Source organism: Marmota flaviventris, chromosome 4, assembly GCF_047511675.1.
Source record: "Marmota flaviventris isolate mMarFla1 chromosome 4, mMarFla1.hap1, whole genome shotgun sequence".
Taxonomy (NCBI): Eukaryota; Metazoa; Chordata; class Mammalia; order Rodentia; family Sciuridae; genus Marmota; species Marmota flaviventris.
This window is the reverse complement of record NC_092501.1, coordinates 28,078,204-28,097,203: the sequence shown is the minus strand read 5'-3', so window position 1 is coordinate 28,097,203 and position 19,000 is coordinate 28,078,204. Positions and strand designations below refer to the sequence as shown.

Below are 19,000 nucleotides of genomic sequence, written 5' to 3'. Positions count from 1 at the left end.
ATTACTTATCTTCGGGAAAATATGTTCAATTCTTTTGTAATTCTTCAGATTCATTATTAAAACAACACAGGCTGTAGGCCTTCTATGAAAATGACATGTTCCCGTAAATATCCTCACTCCATCCTTCATGAGTGCTAGATTCCCATTCTGATATGTAGAGAACAACAAAAAACTGTTTTGAGATGTTGTTCTAGAAGCCCGGAAACTAATGTAGCAGACCCAGAGCACACAATTCAAAATCAATGAGACTTAAAACAAATTCCAAATTATACTTGCTACTCTTAATTCCCTCTAGATGTTCATTAATAATCAGATGGCTGTTTACCCTGCATTGCAATTCAACATGGATCTCTTATCCTGGCCCAGTGCAGGGATGATGACCACAGATTACCAAATTTGGCTACTTGCAAAATTTTCCCAAGAGCATCCACTCCTCCTTGTGATTGTTTTTTTAGATAATTCCAACAACAACAAAAAACCACATTAGGGCATCTACTAACATTGGTGGGGGCTTTGCAGGTGAAGTTCTCCATCTACCTGAAGTACTTACAAGCAGTAGGATGGTGTTCAATATTCTGCATCATCTTTGCCTTCGTATTGAATTCTGTGGCTTTTATTGGATCCAATCTCTGGCTCAGTTCTTGGACTGGTGACTCTCAAGCCTTCAATGGCACTAACTATCCAGCCTCTCAGAGGGAAATGAGAATTGGGGTCTATGCAGCTCTGGGAATAGCACAAGGTACGTCTGACAGCTACAACAGCCTGTACTTTGCTTGTCCTGGGCATAAATCTTTAGGGATTTCCATGTATGGTGCTAACAAAATTTGGTTCCATTCCTAGGTATATCTGTATTTATAGGAACTTTCTTGAGTGTGTATGGTTGCAACCATGCATCAAAAATCTTGCACGAACAACTGTTGAACAATATCCTTCGAGCACCCATGAGTTTTTTTGACACAACACCTACAGGCCGGATTGTGAACAGGTTTACTGGTGTAAGTATCTCAAGGGCTATACAGTGATGTGTTTATATACTGAGGATCTTTCTATTTCTGATAAGAAGGAATTCTTGTGTACCCCCTAGACTGTTCTTTTGCCCTCTCAGCATGCAAATATTTCTTAAGCACCTCCTATGAAGTCCTAAAGATCCTAGGGATACAGGGATAGAGCTCTGGCCCTTCTGTCACTCACATCTAATGAGGAGACAGCCCAAAACATAAAGGATTATGATAGAATATGGTGAAACCAGTAACCACAGTGTGTACAGGTGTTCTGGGAGTACAAAGGAATGATGGAGAAATGAGATAGTAGCTCAACCTGGATGACTGAAATGGAAAATGTCAGAAAAGGTGAGACTTGAGTTCAATCATAGAAGTAAACCAGAGAGCTGATGGGGGTTGTTGAGGGGAGTAGAACCAGGGTAAGAAGGATTATTGTGCTGAGTGAAAAGCATAATTAACAGCACTGTCACTGCTTGTGACAGTGAATAAAAGTGATAGGCGGATCATCTTTTGCTTCATATCTGCTGTCATTCCTGAAGCTTCCATCTTTGATGATTTAAGAACCAGGGAGTGAGGTCTGAATGTGGATTAGAGCTATCTATGTTTTTTTTTTTTTAAGAGAGAGAGAGAGAGAGAGAGAGAGAATTTTTTAAATATTTATTTATTTGTTTTAGTTTTTGGTGGACACAACATCTTTGTTTGTATGTGGTGCTGAGAATCGAACCCGGGCCCGCACGCATGCCAGGCGAGCACGCTACCACTTGAGCCACATCCCCAGCCCCAAGCTATCTATGTTTTAAGGAGGTTCTCAAACTTTGTTTCCATCTACCACAGATGCTGGAACCATTGGCATGCGTTCATTCATCCAACATTTACTGAGTGCCTTTTTATGGAGCCAAGTACTGCACTAGGCACTCAATAAATGTTAAGATCATAGATGACTATGAACCATGAACCAGACCTAATTCACTGAATTTTTTAATGCATGTGAGTGCAAGTTTCAGGAATAGCGGCAGAGACCAGGCAATTCTGAAGGATATTCAAGCATCAGCACAATTTTTTATTTCTTTACTTGAAAATTCATTTTATAAAATGTCTGAGAAGCTCTGAACCATTTTTTGTTTGGCCTTGGAACAGACACAGGAAGGGTAGCTCATACCGTAGACCAGGTTCTAGAGATAACAGCAACCACTTCAAAAGTGGGCAGGTAACTGGTTCCCATTTGTCACCTTCCTGTGGGGTAGAAATGAGGAGCACACTGTCATTGGAGACCACTTCCATGGACTCTTTTCTCTAAATGGAACCTAAGCAAGCAAAAACTTTTGGATGGGGATTTTGCAAAGATTGCATAGTCTTCCCCATGTCAAGGTATCTAATTAATCTTCTGGAAAAGAGAACGTGTGAGTTAGTTAAACTATAGTCATATTTTGCTGACTGCTTTTCATGAAAAAAAAACTATCATTAATCATATAGTAAGTTTTGCAGGGGAGGTGGCTCAAGCTTATAAAGGGGGATTTTGATCTAGGGTTTTCTAGAATCAGTGGCTGAGTCCTTAAGAGGAGAAAGAGTGGAGGAAAGGAAGATGGGGAATCTGTGCTAGGTAAGGATCAAAAGTGATCTGCATAGAACTGATAGCTGGTGAAGATTTCTTGTTTTTTGCCAACTCTTGACATAGTTACATATTTGCATTCTGATATAACTTTGGGAAAGGTAGATTAGACTCAGGAGTCATCCCCAATTCAGAGTTATCCTGGAAGAATATTATCCCTGACCCAATCTGGGGAAACTCCAGAGATAATTTAGACTCACCTTAGCACTCACAGATAGAATCAATATAATCCTCTAAGAAAGCTAGGCAAGGGCAACCTAATATATAAGCCAGGCTTCCTGAGTATGCTCCAAACCATCCTTCCATCCATTAATCTTATCATTTTAAATTTTATTTTGCATGAGAACAATATGGCAGTAAGACCCCTCTATCACCTCTAGGTTCCTTAGCTGGAACTCTGGCCAGTCAGGAATCATGTTCAATCCCTTTCCCCTGAGGTTCTATGCTTGGCAGAGGAAACAACTTTCCAGGAGAGGATGGTACTTCAGTCAAGGGTGGGTGACAGGGTTTGTTAACTGGAGTTTCCCAACAAATGTGTATTGAATCCCAGTCTCTGTTCTAGGTACTCCATAGAATTAGGAACTTTATAAGGTTAGAATAGCTCAATTGATTAGTTATTAGAGAATGATTATAAGCCTCTATTGGTTTATAATAATTATGAATTGTTTAATAAATTTGATGGATGATGAGTGAAAACTTTTATCAACTGTACTGGAAAAGGTGAGGAATGACTGCTGGGTCTGTCTGGAGGTACTTTAAAAACTGAGGAAGCTATAGAAATGAGATTTCTTATTAGGATGAGTAGTATAATCGATTGCAAATGAATATCTTAACAAGATTAAATGAAGGAGTGTCAAGAAACCCAGAATTGAACAGATGCCTCTCTGGAACCAGGAAGATATACAGTGTCTAAAAAATTCATTGGTTCATCGTCTGTCCTAACTGTATTGTTAGGATATTTCCACGGTGGATGACACTCTCCCTCAGTCCTTGCGCAGCTGGATTGTGTGCTTCCTGTCGATAATCAGCATCATCGTCATGATCTGCATGGCCACCCCTATCTTTGTCGTCATCGTCATTCCTCTTGGCATTATTTATGTGTCTATTCAGGTACATTTGGAAATGGGTAGGTCTGCCTTTCTCTCTGCTCATTAAAGCCAGGATCCTTTCTGAGACTCCTCTCTTTTGTTTGTGGCTAGTCACTTCTCTCCAGCATCTTTGCCATTTCATCATATATCTTGATACCCAGGAGCCCACAGGCCACTGTCTGAAGCTCAATTGTCAGCATCAACTGGTACATTATGGTTCACAGCATTTCACAGCCTGACTACCTACCCCCCAGAACCTTAAGTGGAATGGATTTATGTTTAGATTCAAGACCACTCTGAGATTAGCTCTGGACAACTTCTTGCAGCTCCATAAGAACTCCATGATGTTAGGACATTTCTAGAAGAACTTGTCATGGCTGCTTCCTCTTTTGATTTTGGGTAGGCAGCTTTACTTAGAGATGTCTGTTAGCAGGAGCTAGATCTCTTCATTTCAGGGCACTTCTAGTTTCACTGGGGTATCTCTGGATGGTTTAGGCTCAGTTTCAACATATTTTTTAAGGGAACAGATAGCTTGGGAGCCAAGCTTCACAAAAAAACTAGAAGGGATTTTAAAATGGCCATAATAAAAACTGATGAGGAGAGGGAAGCTGTGAGAAGAGCTTTTGTCCCACTAGCTGCCTTTGTGATGAATTCTTAACCTAGGTCAAACAATTTTGAAGACTCTACAGTCTGGGGGGCTTATGACCTTGTGATCTGTAGTAAGATGGCACCCGTTTGGGTCTATGGAATTCCACAGGTGCATCAGCGTCTTCATAATAGCCTTCTGACAGCCCATTACAATTCAGCAAATAAGAGGCAGGGTTATTTGAGGAAACTTCCAGATATAACATTTTGCATTCTATCAAATAACTCTCAAATGCCCAGTTATTCTTAGGTTTCAACAAATCCTCACAGAATCCAATAGCACTAAGATTCTATTCCATCATTCCTTGCCCTTTAAGCCATGGAGATTCTTTCTGCATTCTATTATATCCAGCTCATTCTGACACCCTCAACATTCTGCACATTTCCAAAACTATTTTACCTTCACACACTATTGAGGCATGATTTTGGTTACTCAACTGATTCTGTTCTTCAGTTTTGCTCATACCTTGTATGCCTTTCTCTGGCCATTTCTTGCCCATCCCCACTTTAAATTCCTTAGGTCCAGATATCCTTTACAAAATCCTTTTGTAGACCATTTATGTAACCAGCATAGAAACTTTCATTTGGATAACATATGCAGATGTCAGGGGGAGAATATGGATAAACCCCCTGAGACTAACGTGTGGTCTCCTCACTTTTATCTTCCTCTATTCCCCACCAACTGCAGTCTTTCTATTGCCCTCTTCTTTGGGCCTCTTTCCTCCTTCTTCTAGCCAAAGATTCAGGTTTCCTTCATGTTCAGATGTGGGCTGGGTCCCCAGTGAGGAATGTTGGGTCATGTCCAGAGGGAAGATGTACAGGATATGCAACAGGATTATGTGGTTGATTCTTCACTTTTTGTGTTCAGGTATTTTATGTGGCTACCTCCCGCCAGCTGAGACGTCTGGACTCTGTCACCAGATCCCCCATCTATTCTCATTTCAGTGAAACCGTATTAGGTTTGCCTGTTATCCGTGCATTTGAGCACCAGAAGCGATTTAAAAAACAAAATGAGGTGGGGATCGACACCAATCAAAAATGTGTCTTTTCCTGGATTATATCCAACAGGTGAGGTTTTCCCAGGTATGATTCCAAATGTGTACTTCCGGGCTCTGCATGTTTGTCATTAGCCATGCAAGGGAGGACAGGCATGACCAGGGTGTAAAGCTCATTTTGGCCACACACACCTGTCATGCTATGTAGTAGAAAAAATCATGAGCTTTAGCACCAGAGACTGGGTCCCTAGGCCAGCTCTGCCATTTACCATGCTAAGTAAATTGCTTGACCTTGCTAAGGAAAATTTAAGTCCCTTTGCTTTCACAATGGCTAGGACACAACTTGACTGATAGGGTTGTGGTGGAAGTCAAACGCCATTTCTGAGCATTTGGTAGCCCATCTATAAGCCCTGGATAAACTGAACATTCTCCACTTGCTTCCTTGAGAATGTATAAGAGATTCTCCATAGACATGATATTTTTTTTTACGGTGGTGAAAACAGTAGAGGTTGGAGAGAGGAGAGTTGAGAATTTTTAGGTAAATCTATTGATGGCAGAAATGGAAAGCTCACATCCTGTGAGGCAAATCCCTGAGCACTGTGAGCATCATCAGACCCTGGGAAGCAATGTGCTTGAAGGAGAACAGTCTTGTCAGGAAGGGACAATTCTTGAGTAGCTTCCAAAGTATCTTGGTATTGAGGGTAGGTAAATGATGGTCAGTGTTATTTGAAACATTGGGAGGTCAGAGATTTGATCATAAAGATATTTGATTTCTTACAGGCTTTCTAAAAAGGAAAAGGAATATAAGTAAATCTTATTGGACCCCCATGATGAAATATGTACCATATTTATTTGTACACATGCTAGAATCATTTGTGCAAACTTCCATTTTATTTGAGAAAGTCAACTTTCATAAGCCATGTCTATATTACATGTATTCTGTAGTTCTCTACAAAATCCCCCTATATCTCCCTGTGATGGAATTCACACTTAACTTCCCTCCACTCCTAGCTTCTCTGCCTCGTAAAAATACTCAAGTCAGATCGGGTACACTGAACCTTCGTGTGGTGCTTGTTTTTAACCATACATCTGGATTCACTATGGCATTGCTTTCTTGGCTTGATCAAAAGAAATCACTTATAGCATTCGCTTAAAATGCACACTCTTAAACTATATCCTAGGCTCCTGAACCAAAATCTCCTAGGGAAGGGTCCAGGAATTTTTCACATGAATCTATAATGTAATGTTTTTAACAATTGCTTTTCTTTTTTTTTTTAATTTTTTATTGTTGGTTGTTCAAAACATTACATAGTTCTTGATATATCATATTTCACACTTTGATTCAAGTGGGTTATGAACTCCCATTTTTACCCCGTATACAGATTGCAGAATCACATCAGTTACACATCCATTGATTTACATATTGCCATACTAGTGTCTGTTGTATTCTGCTGCCTTTCCTATCCTCTACTATCCCCCCTCCCTTCCCCAACAATTGCTTTTCTTATAATTTGGTGACTTTGGGAAAAATTGTACTATAGGATCCCTTAGTTAGTAAACTCTTCTCAGACCTTTAACATGCCATTTATTATCTTAAAAAAAAAAAACAATTTAAAGGACTTTTAGGAATATATTCAGATATTCCTAGATCAAATTGTGGCACCTTCTCAGAGCACAGCCCTACCAAATCACACCCTCTGAGAATGTTATGTGAGCCCCAGGGTACTGGTCAAGGTAAGGAAGTAGAGATCGGTGACACCTCTCTCTCTGGTTCTGTTGCCCTGCAGGTGGCTTGCAATTCGCCTGGAGCTGACTGGGAACTTGATTATCTTCTTTTCTGCCTTGCTGCTGGTTATTTATAAAGACACCCTGAATGGGGACACTGTGGGCTTAGTTCTGTCCAATGCCCTCAATGTGAGTTTGAAGACTGGGTGTTTGAGTAAATTCATACACTTATTCTTAAACTGAATCTGGAGTATATTGTACAGTTGAAACTAGGAGAAACTGAGATTTGAGCCCTGGCTCCATCTCTTTCTTACCCCTACCCTACTCAAGAAGGCACTATATCACTTAGGAAAAGGTCAAAAATAAGCTGGTTGTGGTGTCACACACCTGTAACCCCAGTTACTTGGAAGGCTGAAGCAGGAGGATCACAAGGTCAAGGCTAACCTCAGCAACTTGGTGAGACCATGTCTCAAAATATGGGACTATGGTTTAGTGGTAAAGAGTTCCTGGGTTCAAACTCCAGTACTGCAAGAAAAGAAAAAAAAAAAAGACATAAATGTTGTTGTCCTTAGGGCTTAAGAAGGCAACTTATGTTTCAATTTAATATTCTCCTGTGTTTTTGCTTTTGGTTGGTTCTGTTAAAAAGAGATAATTAAATTTCTCCTCTAGAATATAGCAGTAATCAGAAAGTCCTTTGGACAAATAATTCTGTGATGTAAGTTTGTGCTTACATCACAGAACAACTGGAGCTAACAGTAATAGTCTGAAAAACCATATAATGTATCTCACAGCACCACCCCCAGCATGACTGGGGATAAATGCCAGACATTATCGTTTCCTAGCATCTAAGACAGTAGTTGGCCCTTCAGTAACTTTTCAATAAATATTTGTTCAATAAGTAAATCATTTGACCATCTTTCATGGTATCTCTTTGAACTAACATTTAGAGGCTTGCATAGCCCCAAGGGTGTTTTAAACAGCGCTGTCTTCATTAGAAGTTAATAAGACCCACAGTGATCCTGCCAGAGCATCCAAAAGTACTCTGTTATCCACCTGAGTCACTTGGTTGCTTGTGACTTTGCCCCTTTATCCCCCAAGACAAATAAGACAAAGAATCAGGAAACCATTAAATTGAGCCGCCCCCCACAAAAAAATCAGGAATGGTTCAACCTACACAAAGTTGTCACTCTTAGTCTTCATGCTCCTCCCCTCTGTACTCTGTGGCTCCCTTTCTCTAACCATCATTCACTCCACAAAAATCCCCTGTGCATATGTGCAAACTCCCATTTTTTTTTCTCTGAAAGAAGCTCACAGCTGAGTAACCCCTGGCCTCTAGAGGATCCACATGGATGTCCCACCTTTGAGGTCAAGGTTGAACAAGAACAGAGAGAGCAGCCAGCTTTTCTCATGTTCTCCGTTTGTAGAATTCCATCTGCAACCCCTTCTACAAAAAGCAGGAAGCTGACAGGCAGAAGGCCTAAGTTCTGATTCCACTTCAATCCCCGTGTTAGCCCCCAACCATTCAAAGCTCACACTGCCCCTCATGGGAGGCCACAGTGGAGCACTTAATTGTTCTCCAGCCATTCAGCCTACTGGTCTTACCCAACCCTCAAGACACCAGGACTGACTTCCTCGCTCTCTCACGGAGCCCACCACAGTGCTGAGCACAAAGTGAGCCCTGGATTAACTGATTGAGCTGATATCTGAGCCAGGATGATTTTTTAGTCTTCTGGTTTTTCTGTAGATCACACAAACCCTGAACTGGCTAGTGAGGATGACATCGGAAACAGAGACCAACATTGTGGCTGTAGAGCGAATAAATGAGTACATCAATGTGGAAAACGAGGTAAGGAGGAATTTGAGAAACCCAGAGACCAGGCCCATGCAGCTCCTTTGAAAGTGCATCTCCTTGGACTGGCATTGTGGCTCAGCAGTAGAGCGCTCTCTTAGCACTGGCGGGACCCGGGTTCAATTCTCAGCACCACATAAAAATAAATAAGTAAATAAAGGCATTGTGTTGTGTCCATCTACAAAAAAAAAAAAAAAAAAAAAAAAAAGATATATTCTCTCTCTCTTAAAAAAAGGAGACACCTATTCAAAAGATAATATTCTAAAATATAAAAATATTTTAAAAAAAGAAAGTGCATCTCCATTCACATGGGTTCATAATGTTTTAAAAAAAATGTTTCCTTTGCTCCCACTTGACCTAATTACTTCAAACTTACAATACGAAGTGGTTTGGGGGAAGTCAGGTCTTGTAAGGCACCAAGTTAAATGGTGGCTTCTTTCTGGAGATCCATAGAGCAACCTTCTGGGACAGGATTTCTTTAATTGAACACGGTAGAAACCTTCTGGGAGACCAAGTCTGGTTCAGTCAGGTGGCTGGGACATTGCTACCTATTTTGTGACTTGAGTCCCATGAGGACTGTTCAGCTGCACTACCACTGTGTAAAGCACTTCTCATCCTGTCCCCTTGCCAGGCACCCTGGGTGACTGATAAGAGGCCTCCAGCAGATTGGCCCAACAAAGGGGAGATCCGGTTTAGCAACTACCAAGTACGGTACCGGCCGGAGCTGAATCTGGTACTGAAAGGGATCACTTGTGACATCAAGAGCACCGAGAAGGTAAGTGGCACAAGGGAAGGCTGGATGTGAGGCCTTGTGATACAGGACAGTAGGACACAGAATGGAGAGCAGCTAGACTCCAGCCCTTCCTCATTTGGGTGGAGGGAGAGGTTCCTGGCCCTGGAGACACGTGGGGATACAGCACCACCACCACCAGAGGGCGTGATACCAGCCAGAGATTTTCTGCATCCCTCCAGCTGACCAGGACTCAGTTCCTGGAAATTCACAGCTGGTAGCAAGGATGTCAGGGAGGACACAAGGGAGTATCAGGCCTAGGGAAAGAATTGTTAGGAACATTAGCATTGAGAGTTGTCTCTAGAGAATGGCCTACTTCTTCTGCTGGTCTTCAAAGTTGGGCATCCTCCTCTGGTGCTCTTGTTCTCCAAGGATTTGGGGTCTAAAGTAGAAACAACAACAACAAAAAAAACCTGGGTAAGAATGCAGAGTTCCAAATCAGGGTCTGGCTCTCAGCTGGTTGGCAGGACCATCCTTCCCTTCTCCCCACTTCCAAGTAAAGCTTTTTTTTTAAGAAGTTCTTAATTTCCAATAATAATTATAACATCAACAGCTGCTGAGTGTGTCCATTTCTACTCGTCATTGTAGTTTTCAGCAAGCAATAACCTATGATGTAGGATGGGAGAGCTGTTTTTTTTTTTTTTTTTTTTCCTGACATCTGGGCACATTTTTCTCCCAACAAAACAAAACAAAAAAAAATAATTTAATATCTCAGAGATGAAGTAGCCAATCACTGCCACTTAACACCTGTGATTGAAGCTAAATAATTTTTTAGTCCAAGCTAAATAATCTTTTCTCCATGAATTGTATGTTAAACTAACATGCAACTATTTTCACAGGTTGGTGTGGTGGGCAGGACAGGAGCTGGGAAGTCATCCCTCACAAACTGCCTCTTTAGAATCTTAGAGTCTGCAGGTGGCCAGATAACCATTGACGGAATAGATATTGCTTCCATTGGGCTCCATGACCTTAGAGGAAAACTGACCATCATCCCACAGGTGAGCTCTAGAACTTACTTGGGCACACACAGTGAGGCATCTTGTTCTCAGGAAGCATGTTGATACCTGTTCAATTAGCAGTATCATTCCTGCACTCTACTCAGAATACCCAAGCTAAAGTCTTCAATTTTTGTGTAATATGCATTTGTGACTGCTGGTATCTGACCAGTAGGTGGCAGCAACACAACAGAAGTCAAATAGAGCAGATGATTATTTAGCATTTCTATAGCCCATCAAGGTTTGCAAGACCTTGGCAATCAGCATTAGCAGTTTTGCCACTGAAGCTTGACGCTATTAAGCTTTATACTCCCCATTTGATATGGTTAAAGGACAGCGGAGGGAATTTGCTGCAGATTTTTGCCAGCAAGCAAAACACTTAGTGTGTCAGCAAGAAAGACCCATTGGCTTGTTCTATGGACCCTACACATAAGTGTCTCCATGGAGGCCTCTCCTCTCCAGTGGTATGTGGCTCCTCCTTAGAACCTTCCCTCTGCTCACTCTAGCCACATTTCTCGGGAGGTAAATTTGATTTGTCTGGGGTTTGCTTAGTTTGATTCACTCTTTTCTCTGGCGCCCTCAAAGCATAATAAATGCTATGCAGGGGTTTTTACTATCTATTTCTGTACCGTTCCCTGATCCCTCTACCTCTAAATCACAAGTTTTCATTTGGGAGAGGGATATTCCTCTCATTGTAAATAGTGCTATAGTAAGTTTGGAAATTCATAACTGAATCTCAGAAAGAAACAAAATAGCAACAAACCAAGCATCTTTCTTCATCCTATGCTTAGCTGCCTGGTTAGCACCTGTTCCAGGCTTTCAAAGGACTTGCAGAAGCTTGAACATGCTGGGTGTGGTGGCATACTGTTGTAACCCCAGCTATTCAGGAGCCGGAGTCAGGAGTATTCCATGTTCAATGCCAGCCAGGGCAATTTAGTGAAACTCTGTCTGGAAAACAAAAATATTTAAAAAGATGGACTTGGGTTGTAGATCAAGTGGAAGAGCGCTTGCCTAGTACATGTACTCATGTACATGCACTAGTACATGAGTTCAACCCATTGTACTGAAACAAAGCTCAACCATGCCGGGTGCAGTGGCACACGCCTGTAATCCCAGCAGCTTGAGAGGCTAAGGCAGGAGGATTGCAAGTTCAAAGTCAGCCTCAGCAATTTAGCAAACAATTCAGGGAGACCCTGTCTCTTGGAAAAAAAAAGGTGGGGGTGCTAGGGATGTGGCTTCATGGTTAAATGCCTCTGAGTTCAATTCCCTGTACAAAAAAAAAAAAAAAAAATAGTTAAAGAAATAAAGAGAAAAACTCAACCATGAACCAGTTTCCTGACTAAGGTAGGTGTCCATCTCAGGTCAGATGGACATGCTTTCTCCCTGTCACAAAGAACAACTGGGTCCTTTGCTGATATTAACCGTAACTGCTCCCTCACCCCTTAACTTGCAGGATCCCATCTTGTTCTCTGGAAGTCTGAGGATGAATCTGGACCCTTTCAACAAATACTCAGATGAGGAGATTTGGAAGGCCCTGGAGTTGGCTCACCTCAAACCCTTTGTGGTTGGCCTGCCACTTGGGTTGTCCCATGAAGTGACAGAGGCTGGTGACAACCTGAGGTAATGTCTCATAACCTACCTCTCACACAGACAGTGAGAGGAGAGGGGACCCTCCTCTTGTTCCCTGTGTTAGGTGATATCGGATGTTGTGGAGTTTTCACTGTATGGGTCTAATTTCTAACACATAAAATGAACCTGTTCTGAAGATCACATGATAACATAGATGTGAAAGTGCTTTAAACTTGTGAAAACCTGGGTTTTTAAATGTGCCTTCATGTGACAGTACACAGTGTGAGCTTACAGGTGCCACTATTGTGGAGAATCACAGAAAGCAGAGATTTTCAACTTAGCTGTATACAGCAAGCAGGATTAAAATGGTCCTAATACCTAGTCCCACCCTGGAGTCTGGTTTAATTAGTGTGAGGTGCAGATTGGATATAGGGAGACTTAAAGTGTCCTCACAGTCTGCTAAGGGCATCCCAGTTTGAGAACTGCTGATCTAAAGGGCACATGGATGATAGGGATGTAGTGTTTACAAAGTCCTAATGCAATATTAAAATACTTTCAATCCACACAAAACTCTGTGCTGTCCCAGTTCTTTTTCCTGTTTCCAAGTATTTTTGTATATGCTGCAATTTTACTTCTAGCCATCACTATATAGTCATCTGTCCATTAATATGTGAACCTGGTCTTTTCTCTGTAACAATCTGGTTTTTCCCTTTGCACACAGAATTCCAGCCTGATGCTACTGGACAGTTCTTGCCCCAGGTGCCTTGATAGTGGGAGGCAGGGGATGGGTCATTATTGGTTGAAGCTCAGGGAGGAAGGAAGAGCTCTGGATTCACCTGAGAGCTTGTTTTAAGTGTAAAATCTCAAACCCTGGACCTACTAATCCAAATCTGTACTTTAACAAGATTGCCAAGTGTTTTGTGTGCATGTTGCAGCTTATGAAGCAATTCCTAGAGCATTGCCTCTCAACTGAGCTGCAAGAATCACCCAGGGAACTTAACAAATCCAATGCCCCAGCTGATTTTACCCAGGGGACACTTGCAAGGCTTGGTAGTAAGCACCATTAATGTTGTTTTCCTTCAGGACTAGCAGGACTTCATCAGGTCTTTAGGTTGATGTAAGACTATTCAAACATCCAGTCAACAAATAGGCTATAAGCACCTACTATGTGCCAGGCACTAGAGATACAGAGGCAAGTGACGCACACATAATTCCTGACTTCCTAGCATGTACAGTAAAATGGAGGAGACAGACCTGTGGGAATAAATGCCACTGCTAACAATATTGCAGAGGAGACATGCAGGACACTAATGTGAAAGCAACACTTCTGTTTTATAAGAATAAAAATCACACCACACTTTTCTTGTTCATGCTAGGAGATAATCAAGTGGTATTGCTAATACCTTGATTTCAGTCCTGGTTTGGGGAATTAAAACAAATATCTGTGGTGAATGCTGGATATATCAGTGTGGAGAGAGCTGCTGAAAGCCAAAGTGATACCTCGACACAGTCCAATTGACTCAGGCTGGAGTTTGGTACAAACTCAGTAGCCAGTTTTGCAGTGTCTCTGATCTTACATTACAGACAAATACTGGAAGTTCATCTTGGGTGACTTCTCATCTCCTGCAGAAATTTTCTTACAGAAAATTACAGAACTTTAGTCTAGCCACCCTCTGTTTAATATGTTCCCTAATGGCCACAGCAGGAAAGAACAATTAGCAAATTCCTGAATATTTCCTTCACATCATTTCCCAAAGCTTCTTTATATAAGTAAGAGGTCCAGCCTTCATTACAGACTTTTAGCAAATTACAGTTATTTGCATTTTACAAGCATGTTCGAATTCCACATACATTGCACCTCACCCCAAGACATTGTGTTCATTAGACTGCTTTGTTTCTAATCAAGGCAGAAGGCCTTGAACAAATAATTAGCCTTGAGACTAGAATTACACATTAAAATAATGAATGGATTTGCTAAGGCCGCAAAGAAATGCCACTGGGGCATTCTAGTGCAGGACCACCCTATATTAATGGTGTCAGATCAAATACTGCTGAAATAAACTTGGTAGCATTCCTGTTGTTTTGCAATGGTCATTGCTATCACTGTAGCCAAATGCAAAGCACTGTTTTGGGGCCAGTGTTTTCCAAACTTGTATAACATGAAAATTGCCTGGGGTACTTATTAAACTCATATGTACCTAGGCCTCTCCCCCATTCTGACTGGGTGGAGTGAAGGCCAAAAGCACGATTTTTTTTTTTTTTCTTAATTAAGTTCCTGTGGTACTTCTAATTGGGAAAATTTGAAAATTGTTGCTCACAACTATAATGGATGGGGAAATTTGGAATGGGAGTTTTGAAAAGTCTAATCTGGAACATGAAACTGTCCCTGTCTCAGGATTTTCCTTGGTGCTCAGGGGATAATTCATGGTTTCTTCTGTTGGTGACAGTGTGGGTCAGAGGCAGCTAGTGTGCCTGGGCAGGGCTCTGCTTCAGAAATCCAAGATTCTGATCCTGGATGAGGCTACAGCTGCGGTGGATCTAGAGACAGATCAGCTCATTCAGACAACCATCCGAAATGAGTTCTCCCAATGCACGGTCATCACTATTGCCCACCGGCTGCATACCATCATGGACAGTAACAAGTGAGTGAGGGGTAACCCTTGGTCAGTGGTGACCACGTCAGCCACGGAATACCTTAGAATAGAAGGGATGACCACCATCATTTTACTGATGAAACTGAGGCCTAGAGATTTCAAGAAATTTTGGCCAGAATTACACATCAAATTATGAAAGCTAACTGGGTCATGGGGACCATCTTGAAAGTAAAATAGGAAATTATAATTATTAACTGAATATGAGGAGGTGGCAGCCCAACCTATGAGTGGCACATGTTGACCATAGACCTTCCCTATCCTGGGCCTCAGCTGCTGCCCTGTAAAATGACTGGAAGTGTCTGTTTCTTCCTGCTCTGGCATCTTACCCTCGCTGGTCAATAGTCTTAGAAGCTAGAGAGGAAAGGCTTCCTTTTCTGACCCAGGGGAAGACTCTCTTTTAAAATCAGTCATCCTCAAACAATGTGTACTTTGGGAAAAAAAGAAAGACCTGATATAAAGGGACTCATGTGCACATATGCTTCTATGACTCAGTATTACATGTAGATGTTGATGCCATAGCTGTGGTTCATTCATTTCCACTGCTTTGGGGAGCCTCGTCAGGCTATACTACAACCTAGTCCTGGTTATTCTTATTAATGCCAAGATTTGAGATGCTACTTTCTTTTTCTTTTTTGGTACAGGGGATTGAACCCAGAGGTGCTCAACCACTGAGCCACATCCCCAGCCCTATTTTGTATTTTATTTAGAGACAGGGTCTCACTGAGTTGCTTAGCACCTCATTTTTGCTGAGGCTGGCTTTGAACTCACAATCCTCCTGCCTCAATCTCCCGAGCTGCTGGGATTACAGGTGTGTGCCACCATTCATCTTGAGATGGTACTTTCTAAGGCTTTTATTTCTTTCCTCTTTGTTTCAGGATAATGGTCCTAGATGATGGGAAGATTGTGGAGTATGGCAGTCCAGAAGAACTGCTGGAAAACTACGGCCCCTTTTATTCTATGGCTAAAGAAGCTGGCATTGAGAATGTGAACAGCACAGCATTTTAGCAGCACGTTCCATGGTTAAAGAAGGACTGTAAAGAGAATTCCTTATTTACTTTTTTTGTGTGTGTGTGAAATATGTCATATGCAAAACTGTGTATAAAATATATTTTTTGTTGTCGTTATTGGGTCTCATTATGTTGCCCAGGTTGGCATGAACTCTTAGACTCAAGCAATCCCCCTGTCTCAGACTCCTGAGTAAAAATGTATATTTTAAAGAAGAATGATAAGTGAACACCTTTGTAACCACTACCCAGATTAAGAAAATGAATTACCAGGTACTTTAGAGACCCCTCAGTTGCCCTGCCTTCGTTATAAGTCCTTGCTCCCATCCCACCCAGTCAACCACTGGCCTGAACTTCATGATAATTATTCCTTGCCTTTCATTTTATCAAGATTGTATGTATCTTTAAACAATGTTTACCTTTTTATCTTATATAAATGGACTCATATTTCATGTATTCTCATATGACTTCTTTTTTTTTCAATAATATATTTGCAGTTTTTTCATGTTGATGCCAACAGGTTCATTCATTTGCACTGCTCTTTTGTAGCACAGCATTGTGTGAACACACCACATTTATTCATTTTAATATGAGTAAGCATTAGAGTTATTTCCAGTTTATTTTCTTTCTCTTACGAATAACACTGCTATGAACATTCTGGTCCACATCTGGATTACACGCATCAGAATTTCTCTAGGGTAAAATCTAGAAATGGAAGCTATGCACGTTTCCATGCACATATGAGGTATTGCCAAACTGGGAATGTCAATCTAAAACTTTTTTTGTCAATCTGACAAGTATGAATTGGTATTTCATCAAGGATTTAATTTGCATTTCCTTTGTTACTCTTGAGGTTGGATATCTTTTCACTTGTTTCTGGGGCATTGAATTTCTTCCTATATAGTTTTTTAAAATGCTGTGCCATGGGGCTGGGGTTGTGGCTCAGTGTTAGAGCGCTTGCCTCATGTGTGAGGCACTGGGTTTGATCCTCAGCTCCATATAAAAATAAATAGATAAAATAAATATTTAAAAAATACTTTTTAAATGCTGTGCCTGATAATTCCAATATCTGGATGATTTGCCATCTCTTGATTCTGTTAATGTTTTTTTTTTTTAACCAGAAATTGAACCCAGGGGTCCTTTACCACTGAGCCACATCCCCAGCTCTTTTTATTTTTTATTTTGGGACAGGGTCTCACTAAGTTACTGAAGCTGACTTTGAACTTGCCATCTTCCTTCCTCAGCTTCCCGAGCTGCTGGGATTATAGGCATGCAGCACTGCGCCCAGCTTTAATTTTTAACTATAGTGTTTTATTCCCTTGTATGTCTTTTGAATTTTTACTGTAAGCTTCTCACTCCATTTAGAACTTGATATGGGGACAGTCTCTGAGGCCTGAATTGAAACTGAGTTCTTCCTAAGAGGTTTTATAAAAACCTTCTGCCAGCCACCTAGAACATCACTCAAAACCTCTTTGGACTACATTCTCACTTAAGAGGCTTGATGCTGTGCAGTTAGTGCAACTTCAAAGCACAATCCTGTATAAAAGCCAGCTTGTGATTTGCAAATCTCAAGTGAGGGGCACAGTGACACTTTGCAGATAGGTGTGGGTGGTTGTGGACTCCTCCGTGTTTTGTGTGGTGGGAATTGTCCCTTATTTACTTGTATGTTGCAGGCATAGTCCTTTCAAGACTCGAGTTTATCAGAGGGGACCCTGTTCTGGTCTCCTTCTTGGCAGACATTGGCTTTTTCTCTTACTTTGGCATTCTGTGCTACTAGCAAATTAAGAGTTCGATATCTCCAGGTTTGGAAAGACAGCTAGGCTTCACCCATCCTTTCCTTCCAGGGTGTTTTGTGTCATATTTTTTTTTTTAGGTTCATTTTATTCCTTACTTCCATTGCAGTGACGTAGTTACAAAGATTTTGATTTATCTAACATTTCCCTGTTCCTTGGTGAGGTACTCAGAGTATTAAACTTCCTAAAGGAAGGGTACATAGCTAGAGTAACCACAGATGGTTATGGAATGCATCTGTTGTCCCCAATATATATATAAGAGTAGCAGCTGTCCTTTCCCCCTCTAAAGGGATGATAAGTTTGTATTATCCTCCTACACATAGCCACGTGAATTAGATTTTGAATCAGCACAGATGGTGATCAACATGAAAATACTGAAATGTTCACTGAGGAGATTATTCAAGGATAATCCCTTCTCTAATTCTGCAAAGTAGATTTGGTATATTATAAATATTCCACAATTGTTACCTATTTTTCAAAGGCACCAATAAAATATGAAAAAAGGTAGCATTTTAAATACCTGCTTACTTACATGAACAGTAGCTCTTCAGATGAGTATATTTTAATCTCAATTCCATCAATTGTAAAATACCCATTCTTCTATGAACCACTAAGAAAGAATACTGCCAGTTAAGCTCAGGTTTTCCTTGTTTATAAGATGCATCCTATTTGTGGGAGGGAAAAGGCATTTTAACATTAATACAATACACTACCTCTAAAACTGTCAGAGCTGGGTTGTGTCCTTTATCCCAGTTAGAGATCTTGGTTCCTTTGTTTCCTATTTTTTTTTCAGTCTGTTGCTCTTTTAATCCAACAATATCATCATCATCATCTCCCTTATCTTTCTTTCTCAACTCTTCTTTCCTTTTCACTGCCAGGTAACTAACCATTGTTTCTGCCATCTATTCTCTCTGCTCATTAGATTTTCAACAAATAAGTTTCTTTGATTTCCTCCAAGACTTTATTCTTCCAGACACATTTCCAATTTTAAAAAATGTTTCTAGATATAGAACAATTGGAGTGAAACAAGAGGACGGTTGAAAAACAGAAGAACAGTTCACACCTGCTGAGAGCTAACCACCAAAGAAACTGAGAAATGCAACAGTGGTAAAGTACCAGGATGAAAGCAGAGCTTAGAGGAGCCCTGATACCTTCTCAGTTATTGCCTAACAAAATGGCCCGGGCTGATCTTTGTATCCTGATCACCAGAGAACTTCAAAGATGAACAATTATCACTATTCAGCATTTACTAAATTTCTGGCATTGCCCAAAACTTTTTATAA

The 19,000-nt window shown here is 41.0% G+C and overlaps 1 protein-coding gene across 3 annotated transcripts in view; it reads left to right on the top strand.

Annotated features, from left to right (window-relative positions):
* Abcc2 (ATP binding cassette subfamily C member 2) overlaps nt 1-16,376 on the top strand; it is a 71,201-nt gene extending 54,825 nt beyond the window's left edge. For all 3 annotated transcript variants that reach the window (XM_071611003.1, XM_071611004.1, XM_071611005.1), the window contains 11 exons: nt 520-739; nt 841-995; nt 3,565-3,720; nt 5,212-5,411; nt 7,126-7,252; nt 8,808-8,909; nt 9,544-9,687; nt 10,542-10,700; nt 12,151-12,317; nt 14,714-14,908; nt 15,796-16,376. In XM_071611003.1, coding sequence (XP_071467104.1) covers nt 520-739; nt 841-995; nt 3,565-3,720; nt 5,212-5,411; nt 7,126-7,252; nt 8,808-8,909; nt 9,544-9,687; nt 10,542-10,700; nt 12,151-12,317; nt 14,714-14,908; nt 15,796-15,925 — 1,755 coding nt within the window. In that variant the 3' untranslated portion in view covers nt 15,926-16,376. The remainder of the gene's footprint in view (nt 1-519; nt 740-840; nt 996-3,564; nt 3,721-5,211; nt 5,412-7,125; nt 7,253-8,807; nt 8,910-9,543; nt 9,688-10,541; nt 10,701-12,150; nt 12,318-14,713; nt 14,909-15,795) is intronic.
* The last annotated feature ends 2,624 nt before the right edge of the window (nt 16,377-19,000 follow it).